This window comes from Eretmochelys imbricata, chromosome 7 (assembly GCF_965152235.1).
Source record: "Eretmochelys imbricata isolate rEreImb1 chromosome 7, rEreImb1.hap1, whole genome shotgun sequence".
Lineage (NCBI taxonomy): Eukaryota > Metazoa > Chordata > Testudines > Cheloniidae > Eretmochelys > Eretmochelys imbricata.
This window is the reverse complement of record NC_135578.1, coordinates 32,075,830-32,092,351: the sequence shown is the minus strand read 5'-3', so window position 1 is coordinate 32,092,351 and position 16,522 is coordinate 32,075,830. Positions and strand designations below refer to the sequence as shown.

The window sequence follows — 16,522 nt, the reverse complement described above, 5'->3', positions numbered from 1 at the left end:
ATGGCCATTCTTATGTACAACAAAACCCACAATGTTTTCATAACAGCACTAGATGTCTGAGCTGCATTCCTCTGTGCTTCACTCGAGCTTAAAGCATTGCCTTCCATGAGGGACCACAATGGAGCTTACTGCATGATTGGTAAGGCTTTAATGAAAGGGTCTAACTATCACAACCACTACAGTTGGCTGCAAGCTCATGGCAGGCTTCACCCTGGACATCTGAGAATGGAGCGTGCCTGAATTCTCCTCTGCTGCTTGTAAGGAGGTGACAGCAGAAAGGTCAGCCCAACAGATGCACGGGTCATGATGAGATGGAGGGTTTGTCTTCACTGCAACAGTTAGCTCAAGTGAGTACACTGGAGTTACTCTCACTTGAGCTCGGCTAGAGTATGTCTACACTCCAATCAACTGTGTGAGTGCAGCCTAGACTGGTATAGCCACACTACCTTTACTCTAGCTAACATGGCTAAAAATAGTGCTGTGGATGCGCGGGCTTATACAGCACATGCTGCTGCATCGTCACTATCCTCAGCCATGCTAGCTAGAGTAAAGCTAGGGCAGGTGTGCCCACCCAAGCTGCAGTCATGCCTCGGACAGCAGCGTAAACATACACTGAGAGCAGCATGAGAGCACCTGCACTGTGAAACAATACTGGAGCTGTACAGGGTGATTGGATTAGCAGTTGATGTGCTGCTGTAACTCAAGAAGCTGCATTACTAGCTTGAGTGGCAGCAGCACTCCTGCTTCAACTTCCAACCCCGTACAGGCCAGCTAGCTTGATTTTAAAGCACCACTTAACTCATGCTAGAAATGTGTGTGTGGACAGGAGTCAGGTTAGGAGCAAAACTTGACTTAAACCTTGAGCTAACACCAGAAAGAAGACAAGCCCCAAAGAGAGAATCACAGCTGGGAGTCTGTTTTGGCTTGAAGTGGAATACAAGTTTGGTTTGCTGTGTCTGTAAGGGCCTGATTAATTTTAAGGACTGGGGAAATTCCCTTTTGGGGAACACTGGAGTGTGGCTTTGGATAATGCACTGACGTGACAATGATTTTATTAAATGCAGTCTCCATCTGGGTTCAAAGTCAATTGTTTGCGATGCTTTTGGGTGCTCGATGAGCAAACTGTCAGATCTTAAACACATGGATATAAACTGGCCATCAGGAAGTTTAGACTTGAAATTAGATGAAGGTTTATAACCATCAGAGGAGTGAAGTTCTGGAACAGCCTTCCAAGGGAAGCAGTGGGGGGCAAAAGACATATCTGGCTTCAAGACTAAGCGTGATAAATTTATGGAAGAGATGATATGATGGGATAGACTAATTCTGGCAATTAATTGATCTTCAACGATTAGCAGTAGATATGCCCAATGACCTGTGATGGGATGTTAGATGGGGTGGGATCTGAGTTACTACAGAGAATTCTTTCCCGGGTGTCTGGCTGGTGAGTCTTGCCCCACATTCTCAGGGTTTAGCTGATCGCCATATTTGGGGTTGGGAAATAATTTTCCTCCCGGGCAGATTGGCAGAGGCCCTGGGGGGTTTTTCGCCTTCCTCTGAAGCATGGGGCACGGGTCACTTGCTGAAGGATTCTCTGCACCTCAAAGTCTTTCAACCACGATTTGAGGACTTCAATAGCTCAGACATAGGTGAGAGGTTTGTTACAGGAGTGGATGGGTGAGATTCTGTGGCCTGCGTTGTACAGGAGGTCAAACTAGACTATCATAATGGTCCCTTCCGACCTTAAAGTCTATGATATGATTCTAGGAAATAATCAACCAAATAGGCAACACTCCTTTCAGGGGGAGTCTGCTCCAAAACCTCCCTCCCCTAATGGGTAGAAATCTTCTTCTCATTTCCAGCCTCAGTTGATTTCTTGACATTTTTATCCCTACTTGTCCTTGTGCCAACATTGTTCTTTAGCTTCAATAGCTCTTCTCCCTCCTATGATTTATCCCCTTTGTGCATTTATAGAGCATGATTAGATTCCCCTCTCACCCTTTAATGGCCAGGCTAAACAAACCTACTCTTTCAGTCTCCTCTCATAAGGTTGCTTCTCTACTCCCCTCATTGGCCTAGGAGCTCTTTTCTGCGCCTGGGGCTGTTTGAGTATCTGATAGATGGGGCTTTTCAGTCTAGCAGAGGATGGCACAGCAAGATCCAATAGCTGGAAGTTGAAGTTAGACAAATGTAATCTTGAAATAAAGCAATTTCCTAGCAGGGAAGGTGAGTAAACACTGGAACAGCTCACCAGGGGAGGGTGGGTTGGCCACCACCTGGAGTCTTTAAAGCAAAACAGATCTCTTTCTAAAACACATGCTTTAATCTAGCTTCTGGGGAAAATTCTACAGCCCATCTGTGGGGGATGGGGAAAAACAAACTGGATGATCACAATGGTCCCTTTAGGCCTTAGGTCCATGACAGGCCCACAGGGCTCAATCATGTACCAACATAAAAGGGCACATCTACATCGTAGTCTCAACTAAGTGTTTGTGGGGTATGGGACATTCAGAAAGGCCGCAGGCTCTGAAGCCAAGGAAGAGTCAGCAGCAGTCAGGAAAACCCTGCAGACTGATACAGAATGGTGTCTGTATGGAACATGTTATTCTGATTCCCTGAAGGCCTATAGCCAAGGATTAGATGTTTATGGCCATGTGGCTTAGAGGATAGAGCACTGGGACTCAGCAGACTGGGGTTCTATTCCCAGCTCTCAGAGTAACAGCCGTGTTAGTCTGCCACCGGCCTGCTGGATGACCTTCAGTAACTCATTTCCCTCCGTGTAGCCTAAGGTACATCTACACTTTGATTAAAAAAACAACATGGCACAGTGTCTTAGGTCAGCTGACTCAGATTCGGGGGGCTTATGCTGCAGGGCAATAAAGTTGCAGTGTAGACTCTTGGGCTGGAGCCCGGGGAACTGAGATCCCAGTGAGCAGGGAGAGTCTAGCCCCAGCCTGAACATCTGCATTGCAATTTTATAGCTCCACAGCCCCAGCCCATGTCAGGTGACCTGGCCAGCTGCAGCTGGGCCACAGATCTTTTATAAAAGCATAGATGTACACTTGGATACTGATATGGCCCCAAACACAGTGGTATCCAAGGACCTTACAACATTTTAATGTATTTATCCTCATAACATCCCAATGTGGTAGGGCAGTGCTATTATCCCTATTGTACTGATGAAGAAACTGAGGCAGAGAAAGGCTAAGCGGCTTTCCCAAGGTCACATAGGAAGTCTATGTCAGAGCAGGGAGTTAAACCCAGTAAACTCAGTAAAACTGAGTCATAAGCTAGTGCCCAAATGGAGTTCTCAGATCATAGGGCCACACTCCACCCAGGATAGGTTAATGCTAGTTCGAAGTTTACACCCTAACCCTTCTTTGGCTGGGCAAAGGAATTTGAGGTAGGAGGTGGGTTGCGGTCAATTGGATACCATTATAAGAGCTAGGAATTATTTTAAATTCATACATATTCTATTGGATTAAGCCCCAGAGCTTTCATGACTTCTCCCTCCCCATTGATTCTCCCTCACTCAACCAACCCACCACAAATAAAATGCCCAATGGTTCTCAATCCGTAGCTGGCTCTCAGCCCCAAGCAAAAGAACAGACAGGCTGTGCAGCATGCCCTGAAGGGCTACAAATTCAACCTCTCTCACACCAAAACCTTAGGGTATCATTCTATGAAGCCTTCCACCCATCACCAGCCCCATAGGACAGAGTGTAAGACTAAGGTGTTCTAACTAATCACACCAAACCAATGGGACTTAGGGACACCAATAGCTTTCCAAAAATATTTAGGGGACAACATCCCTCTCTTTGAGACACCATGAAATTCACCTGTGACACCCTAGGGCAGTTTGGAAATGGGCCTATTTTCCAACAATCCTGCAAACCTTTAATCAAAGTCCCATGCTGTGCATTTTGTGTCACTGATAAAATGAAACACACCTTTTGCAGACAACATATTGTTAGACTGTGGAAGTCACTGCCACAGGAAGTCATTGAGGTGAAGAATTCAGCAAGATTAAAAAAGGAATAAACTATTTATATGAATATCAAGAATATCCAGTTATCATAATTCAAAACAACATTATGGAAGGAATATTAAACCTTGCTATTTAGGTCTTAAAGGCAGTCTAACTCCTACAGAGCAGCAAGGGCAGATTACACTTCATCTGCCTACTGTGGGGTTTTTACACTTTCCTCTGAAGCATCTGGAGCAGTGTCACAGATAGGATACCGAACTAGATGGACCATGAGTCTCATCCAGGCCAGCAATTCTTACATTCCTGCCACAGTGATCAGTTACAATAGCTTAGAGAGCTAAATAAATATTAACTAGATAAGACTACATACATTAAAATATCAGATCTTAAAAATACCTGATACTCATTCGCTCTCTTTCCTGCCACTGTCTCTCACTCTCTCCTGAGCTGTGAATGGGTCCGGCCTCTCTCTCAACAGGAGCTTTTTTACTTATTTCAGCTGAAGCTCCTGTCTAATGATGCAGAGTAGGACTTGGGGGAATACATCTCCCATATTAATGCACAGGAAAGAAAGAACTTTTCATGGTCTGTTATTGCTGTTGAGTGGTTTATAACAGCTGTCAGCACTGATGTAAGGATGCAGAGTATGTTTGTCCTTGCAATGCTAGTTTTCTAGTTTACAGCAACTCTAGCTATGATGGTGTCTAGCTGTCCTTTTATTGATGATTTCTGCAAAAAATCTATACTTGGTAGGATACAAAACACATAGTATGGGACTCTGTGACCAGCTAGAGGTTTCTGCAGCACCAGTGGGAAACACACCAACTTTGAAACCAACAAAGTAACAGCCAAAGCTTTAAGCGCATGGAACACACCAAGGATCCTGCTGAATGAAAGACAGGAATGCACACAGCCAGCTGCTTTGCTCTTTTTATTGCAACAGGTCAACTCCCTAGAAACCAGATCAACATTTGTGCCAAGACTCAGTGTGGTAGATTTATCTAAAATAGCTATTCACCAAGAGAGGGTTCATTCAGTTTTTCCCACTTAAAAAAATAATCTGGTCTCTAAATGGGTCCAATTCCCGCAATGTTTTAAGTGTGGAAGGTTTTAGGGATGACTAAGTTCCAGCCATCAGTCCAACTCCTCGATCAATGGCTTTTTTGCAGGGGGCAGTTTCCCACCCCACATCTTCTGCAGTTCTTTGGTAACTACATCTACTTCTTTGACTGCCTCCAAATGGGTTTTATATTCCCTTTGCACCTCTAGGGCCAGGACAGTCAAAGATTCCTGGTTCTCATTGACCCAGGAGAGCAGAAATTCACACTTCTTCTTGGCGCCATACACCCTGGGCCGTTTCTCTGTTGGCACCATTTTCTTGGCCTTGCCCAGCAGCCTGGCAAGATGGGAGAGGGCTGCCAGGCTGTAGCCTTTCTGCATGGCTTGATTCTCCCCCATCAGGATCTGGGCCACTGCCATCATAGCACCTGCATTCCCCAGGGGGCACTCAGGGTACCGGCTGGCTGTCACTGCCTGGAGGGAAGCCTGCAGCGCCTCTGCTGTGGAGTGGAAGACCTGCTTGGCACCCAATGCCCCAGCGACATCCAGGACCATGTCAGAGAACTCAGGCAGCAGCTCATCTTCACTCAAGTCCCCATTGTAGAGGGTGAGGGCGAAGACGTAGGCATAAAGGACATTAGGCAGCTGGAAACACACCAGGGGTGAGGCTGGGCTGCAGGTCAGGGAGCTCAGTGGTGGAACGGATGCAGGCACAGCAGGAACTGGGCTTGGCATTTCTTCAGGTTGCTGGGTGGGTGCCATACTTGAGCTCGCCTGTGGCTGCTGGGTGCCCATGGGGGGGGAAGCACCTTGGGGTACCAGTGGCTGGTGGATGGGTGCCGAGCTTGGGGTCTTCTTCTCTGGCTTCTGGACAGCAGGGGGTTGGGCACCCTCAGCACCCCCCAGCTCCTGGACCAGCCCCCGGCCCCATCCCCACCACCAGGGCCTCCACGGGGGCAGAAAGGCTCCAATCTCCCCGCTGCTCAGCAGGCGCTGAAAGGCGGCCTTTTCGGCCGGACTGAGCCGCTCCCACAGACCGTCGTCCTGGTCCTCAGGGTCGCGGCCTAGCTGGGGCTCCGCATCCCCGAGCTCGCGTAGCTCCCGCAGCCGGAGCAGGGCTTCTTTCAGGCGGGTTCGGGAGGCCGGGTCCCCCCGCTGGCCCTGGAGCCGGAGCAGCAGCTGCCGGCGGTGGAAAGCCTCGGCGCAGGCCCCGTGGCCTTGGTAACAGGGCACCGAACAGAAACGCATGTTACAGCGGGGGCACGTGTAAGCGGCCCGCTCCCGCAGGCACAGGCCGCAGGGTTCAGCCGCCTCCATCTTGGCAGCGCTCGGACATTTCCGCCACCGCTCGGGCATTTCCGCCTTCACCTCAGAGGCGCTCGAGGGGGTTCGCAACCGCCACTGTGTGGTTCGGCTATTTCTGTCTTCGGCTCGGAAGGGCTCGTACAACTTCGAAGAATTCCGCCCTAGATTCGGAAACGCTCGGGCGTTTCGCCTCTCAGCTTCGGAACTCCCCCCCCCGTTCGGCTATTTCCGGCGACCCCGGCGTAGGGTCACGCTGTTTCAGGGTATGACAGTCCGCAACATTGTGGCCGCCCCTGCCCTTACAAGGCTGGCACCTATATCTGAATAGTCACAGCGTTGATCACCCGCGTCACTACTACAGCTGCCAGGAAAAAAAAAAATAAGCCTGCTCCACACTCAGAGGCAGCTGCAGCAAAACTGCATCAGGTTCTTGCAGAATAAAGTCCCATGGAAGTCTGTACATTTCCTTCTTCCCAGAATTAGATCCAGCAATACCAAAAGCAGCAGCATGGCCGCACAGCATCATCACTGAAAAGGCAGGTGGAGTAACACTCGGCCCTTTTGTCCCAGCACTTCTCAAATGCTGACACATTAAGCCATAACTGCCTTGGAAGTATCATCTCTATATTACAGATGGAGAAACTGGTGCACAGAAGCACACAGACTCGAGCTATCCGAAGTGATCAGCACTAGAGCCCTGCTCATGTCTTCCATGCTTTAGTCTAAATGAAGTGGAAAACAGGACTGAGCTAGTGCACAGCTCAGAGCACATGATCAGTCTTTTTGTTCTTTGTTTCTACTAATCTGTTTAAGCAGAGGATAAACAGTTGCCTGCTCATCATAGCTACAGCTTCCAGAAGGGTTTCTCCCCACCCCCCCACTAGATTTTGGGCACCAAAATGAGAAGCCCCAGGGAGACATACTGGGAGTGTTCAGAATTCAGCCCATAGAGAGAAAATCAGAACTCATTCCCCTGCCTGCTTGCAGTGCCAGTAATGAAGGTTGCCTACAGGACATGGAATGTACAGAGGCTCCAGTGAACATGCAGTGGTATGTAAACTCAGAGTGAAGACCACAGGTAGGGCAACCTATGGGTCATCCCCAGTTGTCCTAGCTCCTTCTCAACTTCTCTTTCTCAGTCTCTCACAGCTGGTTCCCTCCCTTGAAGTGCCCCAGAGGAATCTGAAGCACAAGCAGGCAGGAGTGGTTGAGAGTGGCTGGGACTCAAGGGCATCTTGAACAAAGCCAGCTCACATGCAAGCGGAGGGAGAAGAGAATGCCTCCCCTCCCTCCCCCCCAGACCCTGAGAATGAAAGCAGCCACAAGACAGCACGCTTGGGTGACATCTGCTTTATTGGGTGAGGTGTCATTTAGGAGTTAGCATTGGGGCCCTTCTTCTTGCCAAAGCCTGGCACGATATTGACAAAACGCCGGTTGTACTGCATGCGTCTCTTGGCACGGCCAGTCTTCTTCTTCTTCTTCTCTTGCTTGGCAACCTTTGAGGGAGAGAGCACAGTTAGCTTAGCAACATGCCAAGAGGGGGCACTCCCATTCTAGACCCAGGACTCCTGGCTCCTAGTCCCACTGTGTGAACCACAAGGCTGTGGTGGTCTCAAAGTGTTTACTGATAAAGTGCAACAAACCCTCAAAGTCTGCAGCAGGTGAAACAGCTCCCCCCCACTACCACCCTTCGGTGAGGGTACATCAATGCACCAAAAGAATCTCTTACCTTGGGAGTCTGGCCTCTCACCTTCCCAGCACGAGCCAGGGAGCCATGGACCTTACCTGGGGAGAGAAATCAGGAGGGCTGCACTCAGCGCCACAGGACACTGGGTAATATGTACAGTGTGGCTGGGACAGTTGCCCTGGTGGCCAGATTCATCTCAACTTTGTTATTCCAGGGCCTGCACTTTATTCACCAGTCCTTTAAGTTAACCCATGTGTCACCAGTGCCCTGGTAACTGGTTCCTGAACCTCCTTTGTAAAAGAGACATGGGTGACTGGGGGCCTCTAAGGGTATGTCTACAATAGAAGACTAAGACCATGGCTGGCCCAGATCAGCTGACTTATTCTCACAGGGCTACAGAACTTCAGCGTAGACTTTCTGGCTCAGACTGGAGCTTAGGCTCTGAGATCATGTGAACAGGGAGTCTCGGAGCTCTGGCTCCAGCCAGAACATCTACACTGCTATTTTTAGCCCCACAGCCTGAGTCAGCTGATCAATGCTCAGACTGTGCTGTGGGTATTGTTGTTTGGGAGCGTTTTTTTTTTTTTTTTTTTAAATCACAGTATAAATGTACCTCAAAGGACTGACAAGGTTCCCACAACCAACCCAACGGGCCTCAGTCCTGGACTGGAGGGGAGTTCAGTATGTTCTATTCACTCTGGGGGGCCACAGACTGAATATGAGGGGCCTCTCAGTGCTGTCTGATGTGAATCCCTGTACACTGGGCAGAGACCCAGCAAGCTTGTTTTACACAGGCATCCTCCAGGTCCTCTGGCATCTCATGCACCATTCAGAGCCCCAATGGCTACAGTGGTCTTAGTCTAGCAAGACCCTGCTATAGCTGGTGGAGTTAACAGCTTGGCCATCCACTTTTGAAACCCAGCTAAAGAGCACAGTGGGCTGGATCTCTTTTGCATGCCTCTTCCACCTGTCCAGGAGCTTTATCTGGAAATTGAGTCTAGTCCACCTCTCCCAGAACCTTTTAATACTTACCACCCAGCATGCGAGCAGCCACCTCCAGGGTGGTAAACTCGCTGATGCCACATTGCCCAATGAGAGATTCATCCTCCAAGGGAGTTCCACCCAAAAGAACCACCTGATCCTCAGGTGCGATGCCCTCCAGGGACTCAATGTGAGCCTGATAGGAGACACAAGGTACAGAGGGGTACAGTCAGCTGGTAAGGCCAGGAGAGCAAAGCTAATCAAGCACCTTCCTCAAGTCAGCAGGCGTCACTGTAATCCTCCCCATAACATGAGGTAGAGGTGTGCTATCCAGGGGGGCACAGTATCCCAGATCAAAGAGTTTCTTTCTGGGCAGCACAATGCTAAAAGGGTTGAGTGGTTGGAAGGAGTTCAGATCCCACTGACATAGATCAGGAGTGAGAAGAACTGATTCAGGAGGAGAGTTAGATCTGTGGAGACTGGCTTTGCAGGGAAAGAGATGATGCATTCCAACAGTCTCTGGGGATATGAATGGGGTAAATGCCATGGAGGGAAAGGAATCCATGCACTAGGACAGACAGGAGTTATAGAAAAGCCTGACCAAATTGATTAGAGTGGCAGTGGGGAGGGGTACCACTGAGTTATAGGGTGAAACTAACAGCCCTTCATTCAAACTGCAAGGCCAAATGCAATTACCCCAATTACAATTTGGTGTCAAAGTGCCAGAGGTATTTTAATGATAAGCAATCAGGAACATTTAATATTTCTTCTGAAGGAGCAGACACCAGGGAGTACTGGTTGAGTCCAGCATTGACTCAGAGGTGAGAGCAACCCCTCCTGGGCTCAATCCCACCCCACCCCCTGCAGCACAGCCCTTTCCAATACCATGCTGGGAAACTGGAATCAGCAGAATGCCCCTTACTGACTCAACTCCAGAGCACCATGGCTTTCTGTGAAGGTCTTCCATCCAAGTTCTGGACTTGGAAGCACATACACAGTGTATAATGTCAAGATCAAAGCCTGATGTGTTCCAGCTTTGGGCAGCCATGTCCCTAGGATTCTCTCATAAGGCTACCTTCAACACAGATCAAGCAGAGGAAAGAGACATGCAGTGCCCAATACTTTCTTTGCCAATATTTATGATCAGAAATCAGCAGCAATTCTGCTCCTTCCCCTCCCCTCGGGCAGGAGCAATCAGCTGAAGGATGCACTGAAAAGCCCAACAGACGTGTTTAGGGTGACATGGGGTGGGGCACAAAAAAAGTATGTGGCTAGCAAATCCTTACCTTAATGTGAGCTACTGTTTCCTGTCCAGACACCTCAAGGGTGTGCAGGTTCTGAGCACGGATGAACAGCTGCATGGTTCCAGCTATGCTGAGTGGACAGAACAAGAAGAGTTAGAGCAAGTTACCCAAGATCAGGCCATTCCCACAGCAGGCTAAAAACGTTAGGTGTCGCATTCTGTGGCTACATTACATTAGACAGGCTGAGAGACACACGCAGCTTACTTGTCAGATTTCACCGCAGCTACCCAGTAACCTACTGGGAGCTCTACAGATAAAAACCCAAACAGAAAACAAGCAGACACCATGAGCCAGTGAAACACCTAGGAATAGAACCCAGGAGTCTTGACTACCAGCACCCTTGTTGTAAAAACTAGGCCCCACTCCCTCCACCCACCCTTCCAGACCCAGTGACAAACCCAGAAACAGAACCCATAAGTCCTGTCACTTGCTTAAAACACAAGAGCAAGTGAAGGAACTCAGAAGACCTGACTTCCAGCCTCCTTCTCTAGCTGTGAATCCCATATTGAAACATAAGTTAAGTGACTGAGCCTGCAGCAGTAAATCATTACTTACACAATGCAATCAGGATACACAAACCCTGGCAAAGGCAGGAATCTCCAAAGGCCCTGGAATTCTGCTCTGACTACCCCAGATCGAGCACAGTCTAGCCAAAGTCAGTCTCTGCACCCTCCCAACAAAGTCAGTCTCTGCACCTTCCCTAGCAGATCTGCTAGGGCATAAACAAGGAAACTTTACTGACGTTCCTCCCCAGATGGACTTTGCTGCCACCCCAGCAACAGACGGTACTGGTAAAAAAATCAATGCCACCTGCTGGGCCTGGATTAGTTTGAAAGGTTGTCTAACGTGGAAGTTTGGATACGCTTTTTAGCAGCATCCTTAGTATGCCCCTGAAACAGAACCCAGGAGTTCTGATGCCCAGCCCTCCCCTGCTCTAACACCCACTGACTCCACTTTCCTCCCAGATCTGGGGATAGAAGCCAATAGTGGTTCACTAGGGAATGAGGATTAAAAGTGCCCAGCTGAGCTAGCCAACTTTACCAAGAGATGCAGAATGGGGAGCCACTTCCCAATCACCAGCAATTTGGGGGGCGACACAAGGCACCCGGCACCATCCAGGGACCTCCTCACCAGTCACAATCCAGGACTGGAGTCAGCCTCAACCCCTCTCACCGTTTGCCTGTCAGACCCATCGGCCCTTCCCTCGTTGGGCCTCCTTGTTCCTGGCCCACCGGAGGAAGAGGCGGGGGAGCCTCCTCCCTTCACTCACCTAAGGGGTGGGTTTCCTACCCGCACCACAGCGGCCAGCCGCCCCCTGCCGCCCGCGGGTGCCCCCGAACCACGAGTCGCCGGGGGACGGGAGAGGCGAGGGCTGCTTCGAGTCCCGCCCCGCTCTGAATCCCTGCCCTCCCTCTCACCAAACCAACGCTCCCACCGGCGTCCCCCACCACCTGATCCAGCCCCGCGGAGCGCCCCGAGGCCGCGCTCTCAGGCGGGCAGGACACCGGGGCCTTACTCACCACGAGACGCCGCACCGTACAAAATGGAGCCGGAAAGAAAAAGGAGTTGACTAGGAGCGCGCACACTGATATACGTACAGGGAGACGCGCGCGGTGCGTAAAGCGTCACGTCATACGCAATCGGCTGTCGCCCGCGGAGGCGTCCTATTTTTACGTCACAACCCGCCCCCTCCCCGCGGTGCCAGCCGGACGCGGCAGCAAAATGGCGGCGACGGTAGCCCTAGCGGGGCTGAGGAGGCGGCCGGGTAGCGTGTGGGGCGTGGGGGCCCGGCTGCTGCTGCAGGTGACTCCCCAGCAGGTACCGCGGACGGGGGCTCAGGTGGCCGGATCGTCCTTACCGCCTGCAGCCCAGACTCCCCGCCCCCCCCACAGCGCTACGCGGCTAGAGGGTGGCTCTCCTGCCCCGCACTGAAACGGCGCCCGCCGTGGGGCGGGACAGGCAGCGCGTGGCTGCTGCAGGCGGGATAGCACCTGACGGTTATTTACCCTCCCCCCCCCCTTGCATTTCAGAATCCGTCCCGGGACAAAACTGAGACCCACCACCCCCATTATCCCGGGATTGTGGAATCCACTGAAGAATATAAATTTGTGGAGAGACTCATTCCACCCACCAGAATTCCTGCTCCCCCCAAACACGCCCAGTACCCCACCCCGTCTGGCTGGAGAGCGCCATCAGGTAACTGTATGGGGCACCCGTCAATTTCACTGCATGCACCCAAACCACTGAAATATTGCTATTGATAATTGACATTTACAGATAGTCCACGTAAAAATACTGCTTGAGAACTTAATTTGGTTTAAGGATATTTACTTTATATATTTTGATATGTGATGAGTTTGTATTTTAATGGATATAAAGCTTTAACTTTTAATTTCAATATGTCTTTAATTTCCCACAACTGTGAACATTTAAATCAATAAAATGCTTCAAATCCATGATTTTGCACAACTGGAAATTTAAATTGAAAAAGCTGCATAAAACATTGATATTATCCTTCAGAAACAAACAATCATTCTGCCAAGCTTACTTGTAGCAACTGTTCTTGAATGCCAAATATCGGAAGGGTAGCCATGTTAGTCTGTATCCACAAAAACAGCGAGGACATGAAGACAGTTACCTTACACGTGGAGAACTTCCCTTCTCTTCATGTACCAATATATATTTATGCCTGTATCTGTAATTTTCACTCCATGCATCTGAAGAAGTGGGTTTTTTACCCACAAAAGCTTATGCCCAAATAAATCTGTTAATCTTTAAGGTGCCACCGCACTCCTCGCTGTTTTTGTTGTTGAGTGCTGATCTAGTGTGCTGTGCCTGTATCCCAGTTCTGCATTGACTAGCTCCTCCCACCAATAAAATGAGTCCAAAATGGTGCTGTTGTGAGGAAGACCAGCTTTGGCCTGAGCTAGAGCAGTGGTCTCCAACCTTTTTTATGCGCAAGGTCACTTTTTTGAATTTAAGGGCAACCCAGCATCAACACCCCCCCACCCCACTTTCCCAAAGACCTGCCCCACTCACTCCATCCCCCCATCTCCTCTGCTCGCTCTTCTCCAACTTCACTCACTTTCACTGGGCTGGGGTAGAGGGTTGAGGTTCGAGGTTCGGGAGGGGGTGTGGACTGTGGGCTGGGGGGTTCACTGTGGGAAGGAGCACTGGGCTGAGCCTGGAGCAGGGGGTTGGGGTGCAGTAGGGGGTGAGAGATGCAAGCTCTGTGAGGGAGTTTCAGTACGGGGGGGTCAGGGCTGGGGCAGAATGTCAGGGTGCAGGAGGAGGTTTGGGGTGCTGGCTCTGGGGTGCAGCCTCCTGCTGGGTGACACTTACTGTGGGTGGCTCCTGGTCGGCAACGCAGTGAGGCTAAGGCAGGCTGTCTGCCCCGCTCCACTCCTGGGAGGGACCAACGTGCCCATGCAGGGGGCACATGGCTCTGCAAGTGCTGCATCTGCCATTGGCCACAGCTCCCTGTTCCTGGCCAATGGGAGCTACGCGGGCAGTGCTTGCAGGTAGCAATAGTATGCAGAGGGAGACCCCTGCTCTCCCCCACCCCTGGGGCCCACAGCAGACAGAGAACAAGCCTTAGCACCAGTAGCAGCAGCCCCGCTACACTGCCAGAGACTGCGATAGACTGGGAGATCCTCTGGGATCATGGTGACCACTGTTCTAGAGTATCTTAGAACATCCAGTGCTCTTAAGTGAAAGGGAACTAGTGTCACGCCTATGTTTTTTCCACCAGATTATGGGTTATGGTGTAGTAAATGCACTGAATGTTGGCAAGTCCCGTATGCTCCTCAAAACATTTTTCCATGTGATATTAAAGTGGAGGGTTTTGGTCACAGTGTTATATTCCTATGACTCAAATTATTATTTTTAGTCTGAGGAAGTTTTCATACAGTTAAAGAGCTGGGTGCCATTTGTCTCTGAAAATTTCCCCCCATAGTGCTGCATAACCCTAAAGGGTATATGAGCCTAGAGCAAAAAGATACATTTTCTCAGATCAGAAGGCATCCAACCTGCAGTACTTTTTTTTTTTTTTTTAAACTTCTAACAACACAAACTGGCCCCTAACTCTGTTCTTGCTTCCTGTAACTTAATTTGAGCTACCGTCACTGTTGCTTGCATGTTTTATTTCAAGGATTTGTGGCTTTAAGAGTAAGGTACAGAAAAAGTGATCAAGGCTTGTAGTAGTCCTTCCAGCAGGTTATGCTGCCTCTTTGACTGGAATAGGCTTACCCCTCTGTTTCTAAAGCTTGAGAAATACAAGCCTTGTTAAGCAGTTGGTATCAGAAAAGTGACTAAAATTTATTCCAGTCAGACTTTTTTAGCAAAGCTACTGGCATATGAGCAGGCATCTGTTTTGCCATAATGCGTAAGTCAGCTAAATTCTGACTGCATTTTTACCAGTGACTGGCTTAGCCAGGAACAACCCAGTTGGATTTTAGATGGTACTGGGAGTTTGTGGTACAGAGAGTAGAGTTGCAAACTGAGATGACTTGAGCTTCACCAGGGTCACTTTTCTGATCTGGGCTCACTAGTGGAGCATGCAGAGCAAACAGTGCTCTGGCCTAGAGTTGAAATCAGGTTTTTTTTGGTTAGATACTCCACCTGCCCTTCCTTACTTTGTGAGACGTTCCCGCATGCACAACGTTCCAGTCTATAAGGACATCACCAGTGGCAACAGGAGGATGACTGTCATCAGGAAAATCGAAGGAGATATCTGGGTACGTGCCATTCCAACGCATTCCTAACAGCCTACCAGTGATAATACAGATTCTTAAACAATGCATATTCGGTGATTCTCCTTACCCCAAAAGGGAAAGCAAATTTAATAATAGGAGAAAATATACTGAATGTGTCCTGCAGAAGTCAGTTTCACAGCCAATCACAGGAATATAGCTAGGGCCCTACCAATTCACAGCTCATATTGGTCAAATTCATAGTCACAGGATTTTAAAAATGGTAAATTTCATTTCAGCTATTTAAATTTGAAATTTCGTGGTGTTGTAATTGTAGGTGTGCTGACTTGAAAAGGAGTGGGGAGGGGGGAATCGCAAGGTTACTGGGGAGGGGGTGTGGGTTGGTTGTTGTACTGCTACTCTTACTTCTGCACTGTTGGTGGCAGCACTGCCTTCAGAGCTGAGCAGCTGGAGAATGGCAGCTGCTGGCCAGCAGCAGCGCAAAAGTAAGGGTAGCATGGCATGGTATGAGCAAAGAAGTAAGGATGGCAATACCATAACCCCCTAAAATAACCTTGTGACCTCCCTGCAACGGCCTTTTGGGTCAGGACCCCCAATTTGAGAAACACTAGTCTCCCCCCATGAAATCTGTATAGTACAGGGTAAAAGCACACAAGACCAGATTTCATGGTTTGACACGTTTTTCATGACCATGAATTTGGTAGGGCCCTAAATATAGCTTTGTAAGAGAGTTACATATTCCCCAGGGTATCAGCCACTACAGTGATATTAGTTAGGAAAAAGGCTAATAGGGATGCTATACTAGTCCAGGATAAGGAGCAAAGCTTTTTTTCTTGAGGAGAGATCACTTTCCTCCTTGCGGAGAGATCACTTTCCTCCTTGCATGGATGCAGAAAATGGAGAGTTATATTTGTTAGCGAATCATCTACCACCCCAGGAAACAAAATTCCAGACTAGCTGGAGCACTGACACTGCTGTTCTGGCAGATCCTACAAGACCTAATTAACAACATAACATCTCTGAACTGTTTAGTGTTATGCCTTACACAGCTTTAAACGAAGACAGTCAAACTAGCTCTTAACTGCTGAAAGCATGGCCTAGTGTTTGATGCCTAAACTTTTGGGCTGTCCTTATTTGATAGTTGTATTGAGACTGTATTCTTGTTCTGTTTCTTTAACCTCAGGCCCTAGAAGAGGAAGTTAAGGAGTTCCTCACTCAGCTCGCTGGGAAACCACCACCTATTCAAGTCAACGAAATCACCTGCAGCATCCGTATCAAGGGTTATTTTGACAATGAACTGAAAGAGTGGTTGTTGAACAAGGGGTTTTAAATAAACCAACTATCCTGTTTTCTTTGTGCTGATTGATGCTATCTATCCCCTTCTGAGGAGGATGTGTTTTCTTGCTCAGAGCTATTCTCGACCCAGATGAACCAGTCTTACTTTTTATGCAAAAGCAGCAAGGATCCACAGGGACATAACAAGGTCCCA

The 16,522-nt window shown here is 49.1% G+C and overlaps 3 protein-coding genes across 4 annotated transcripts; 1 reads left to right on the top strand and 2 right to left on the bottom strand.

Moving 5' to 3' along the window:
* Positions 1 to 4,901: 4,901 nt before the first annotated feature.
* Positions 4,902 to 6,538, bottom strand: ZNHIT2 (zinc finger HIT-type containing 2). Its single transcript, XM_077822783.1, has one exon. It carries the CDS (start codon positions 6,398 to 6,400, stop codon positions 5,120 to 5,122), a length of 1,281 nt encoding a protein of 426 aa, XP_077678909.1. The 5' UTR covers positions 6,401 to 6,538; the 3' UTR covers positions 4,902 to 5,119.
* Positions 6,539 to 7,684: 1,146 nt separating this feature from the next.
* On the bottom strand, positions 7,685 to 11,966 carry FAU (FAU ubiquitin like and ribosomal protein S30 fusion). The gene is made up of 5 exons (XM_077822648.1): positions 11,842 to 11,966; positions 10,304 to 10,391; positions 9,069 to 9,213; positions 8,079 to 8,134; positions 7,685 to 7,845 (listed from the first exon to the last, which is right to left on the bottom strand). The coding sequence occupies exons 2-5, from the start codon at positions 10,376 to 10,378 to the stop codon at positions 7,720 to 7,722; spliced, it is 402 nt and encodes a 133-aa protein (XP_077678774.1). The 5' UTR covers positions 10,379 to 10,391; positions 11,842 to 11,966; the 3' UTR covers positions 7,685 to 7,719.
* A 13-nt stretch (positions 11,967 to 11,979) lies between these two features.
* MRPL49 (mitochondrial ribosomal protein L49) lies at positions 11,980 to 16,382 on the top strand. 2 transcript variants are annotated; one of them, XM_077822646.1, is made up of 4 exons: positions 11,980 to 12,139; positions 12,352 to 12,517; positions 14,933 to 15,057; positions 16,217 to 16,382. In XM_077822646.1, the coding sequence occupies exons 1-4, from the start codon at positions 12,044 to 12,046 to the stop codon at positions 16,361 to 16,363; spliced, it is 534 nt and encodes a 177-aa protein (XP_077678772.1). In that variant the 5' UTR covers positions 11,980 to 12,043; the 3' UTR covers positions 16,364 to 16,382. The 2 variants fall into 2 exon arrangements, with proteins under 2 accessions (XP_077678772.1, XP_077678773.1); XM_077822647.1 differs by having other exon boundaries at positions 11,987 to 12,124.
* Positions 16,383 to 16,522: the final 140 nt, after the last annotated feature.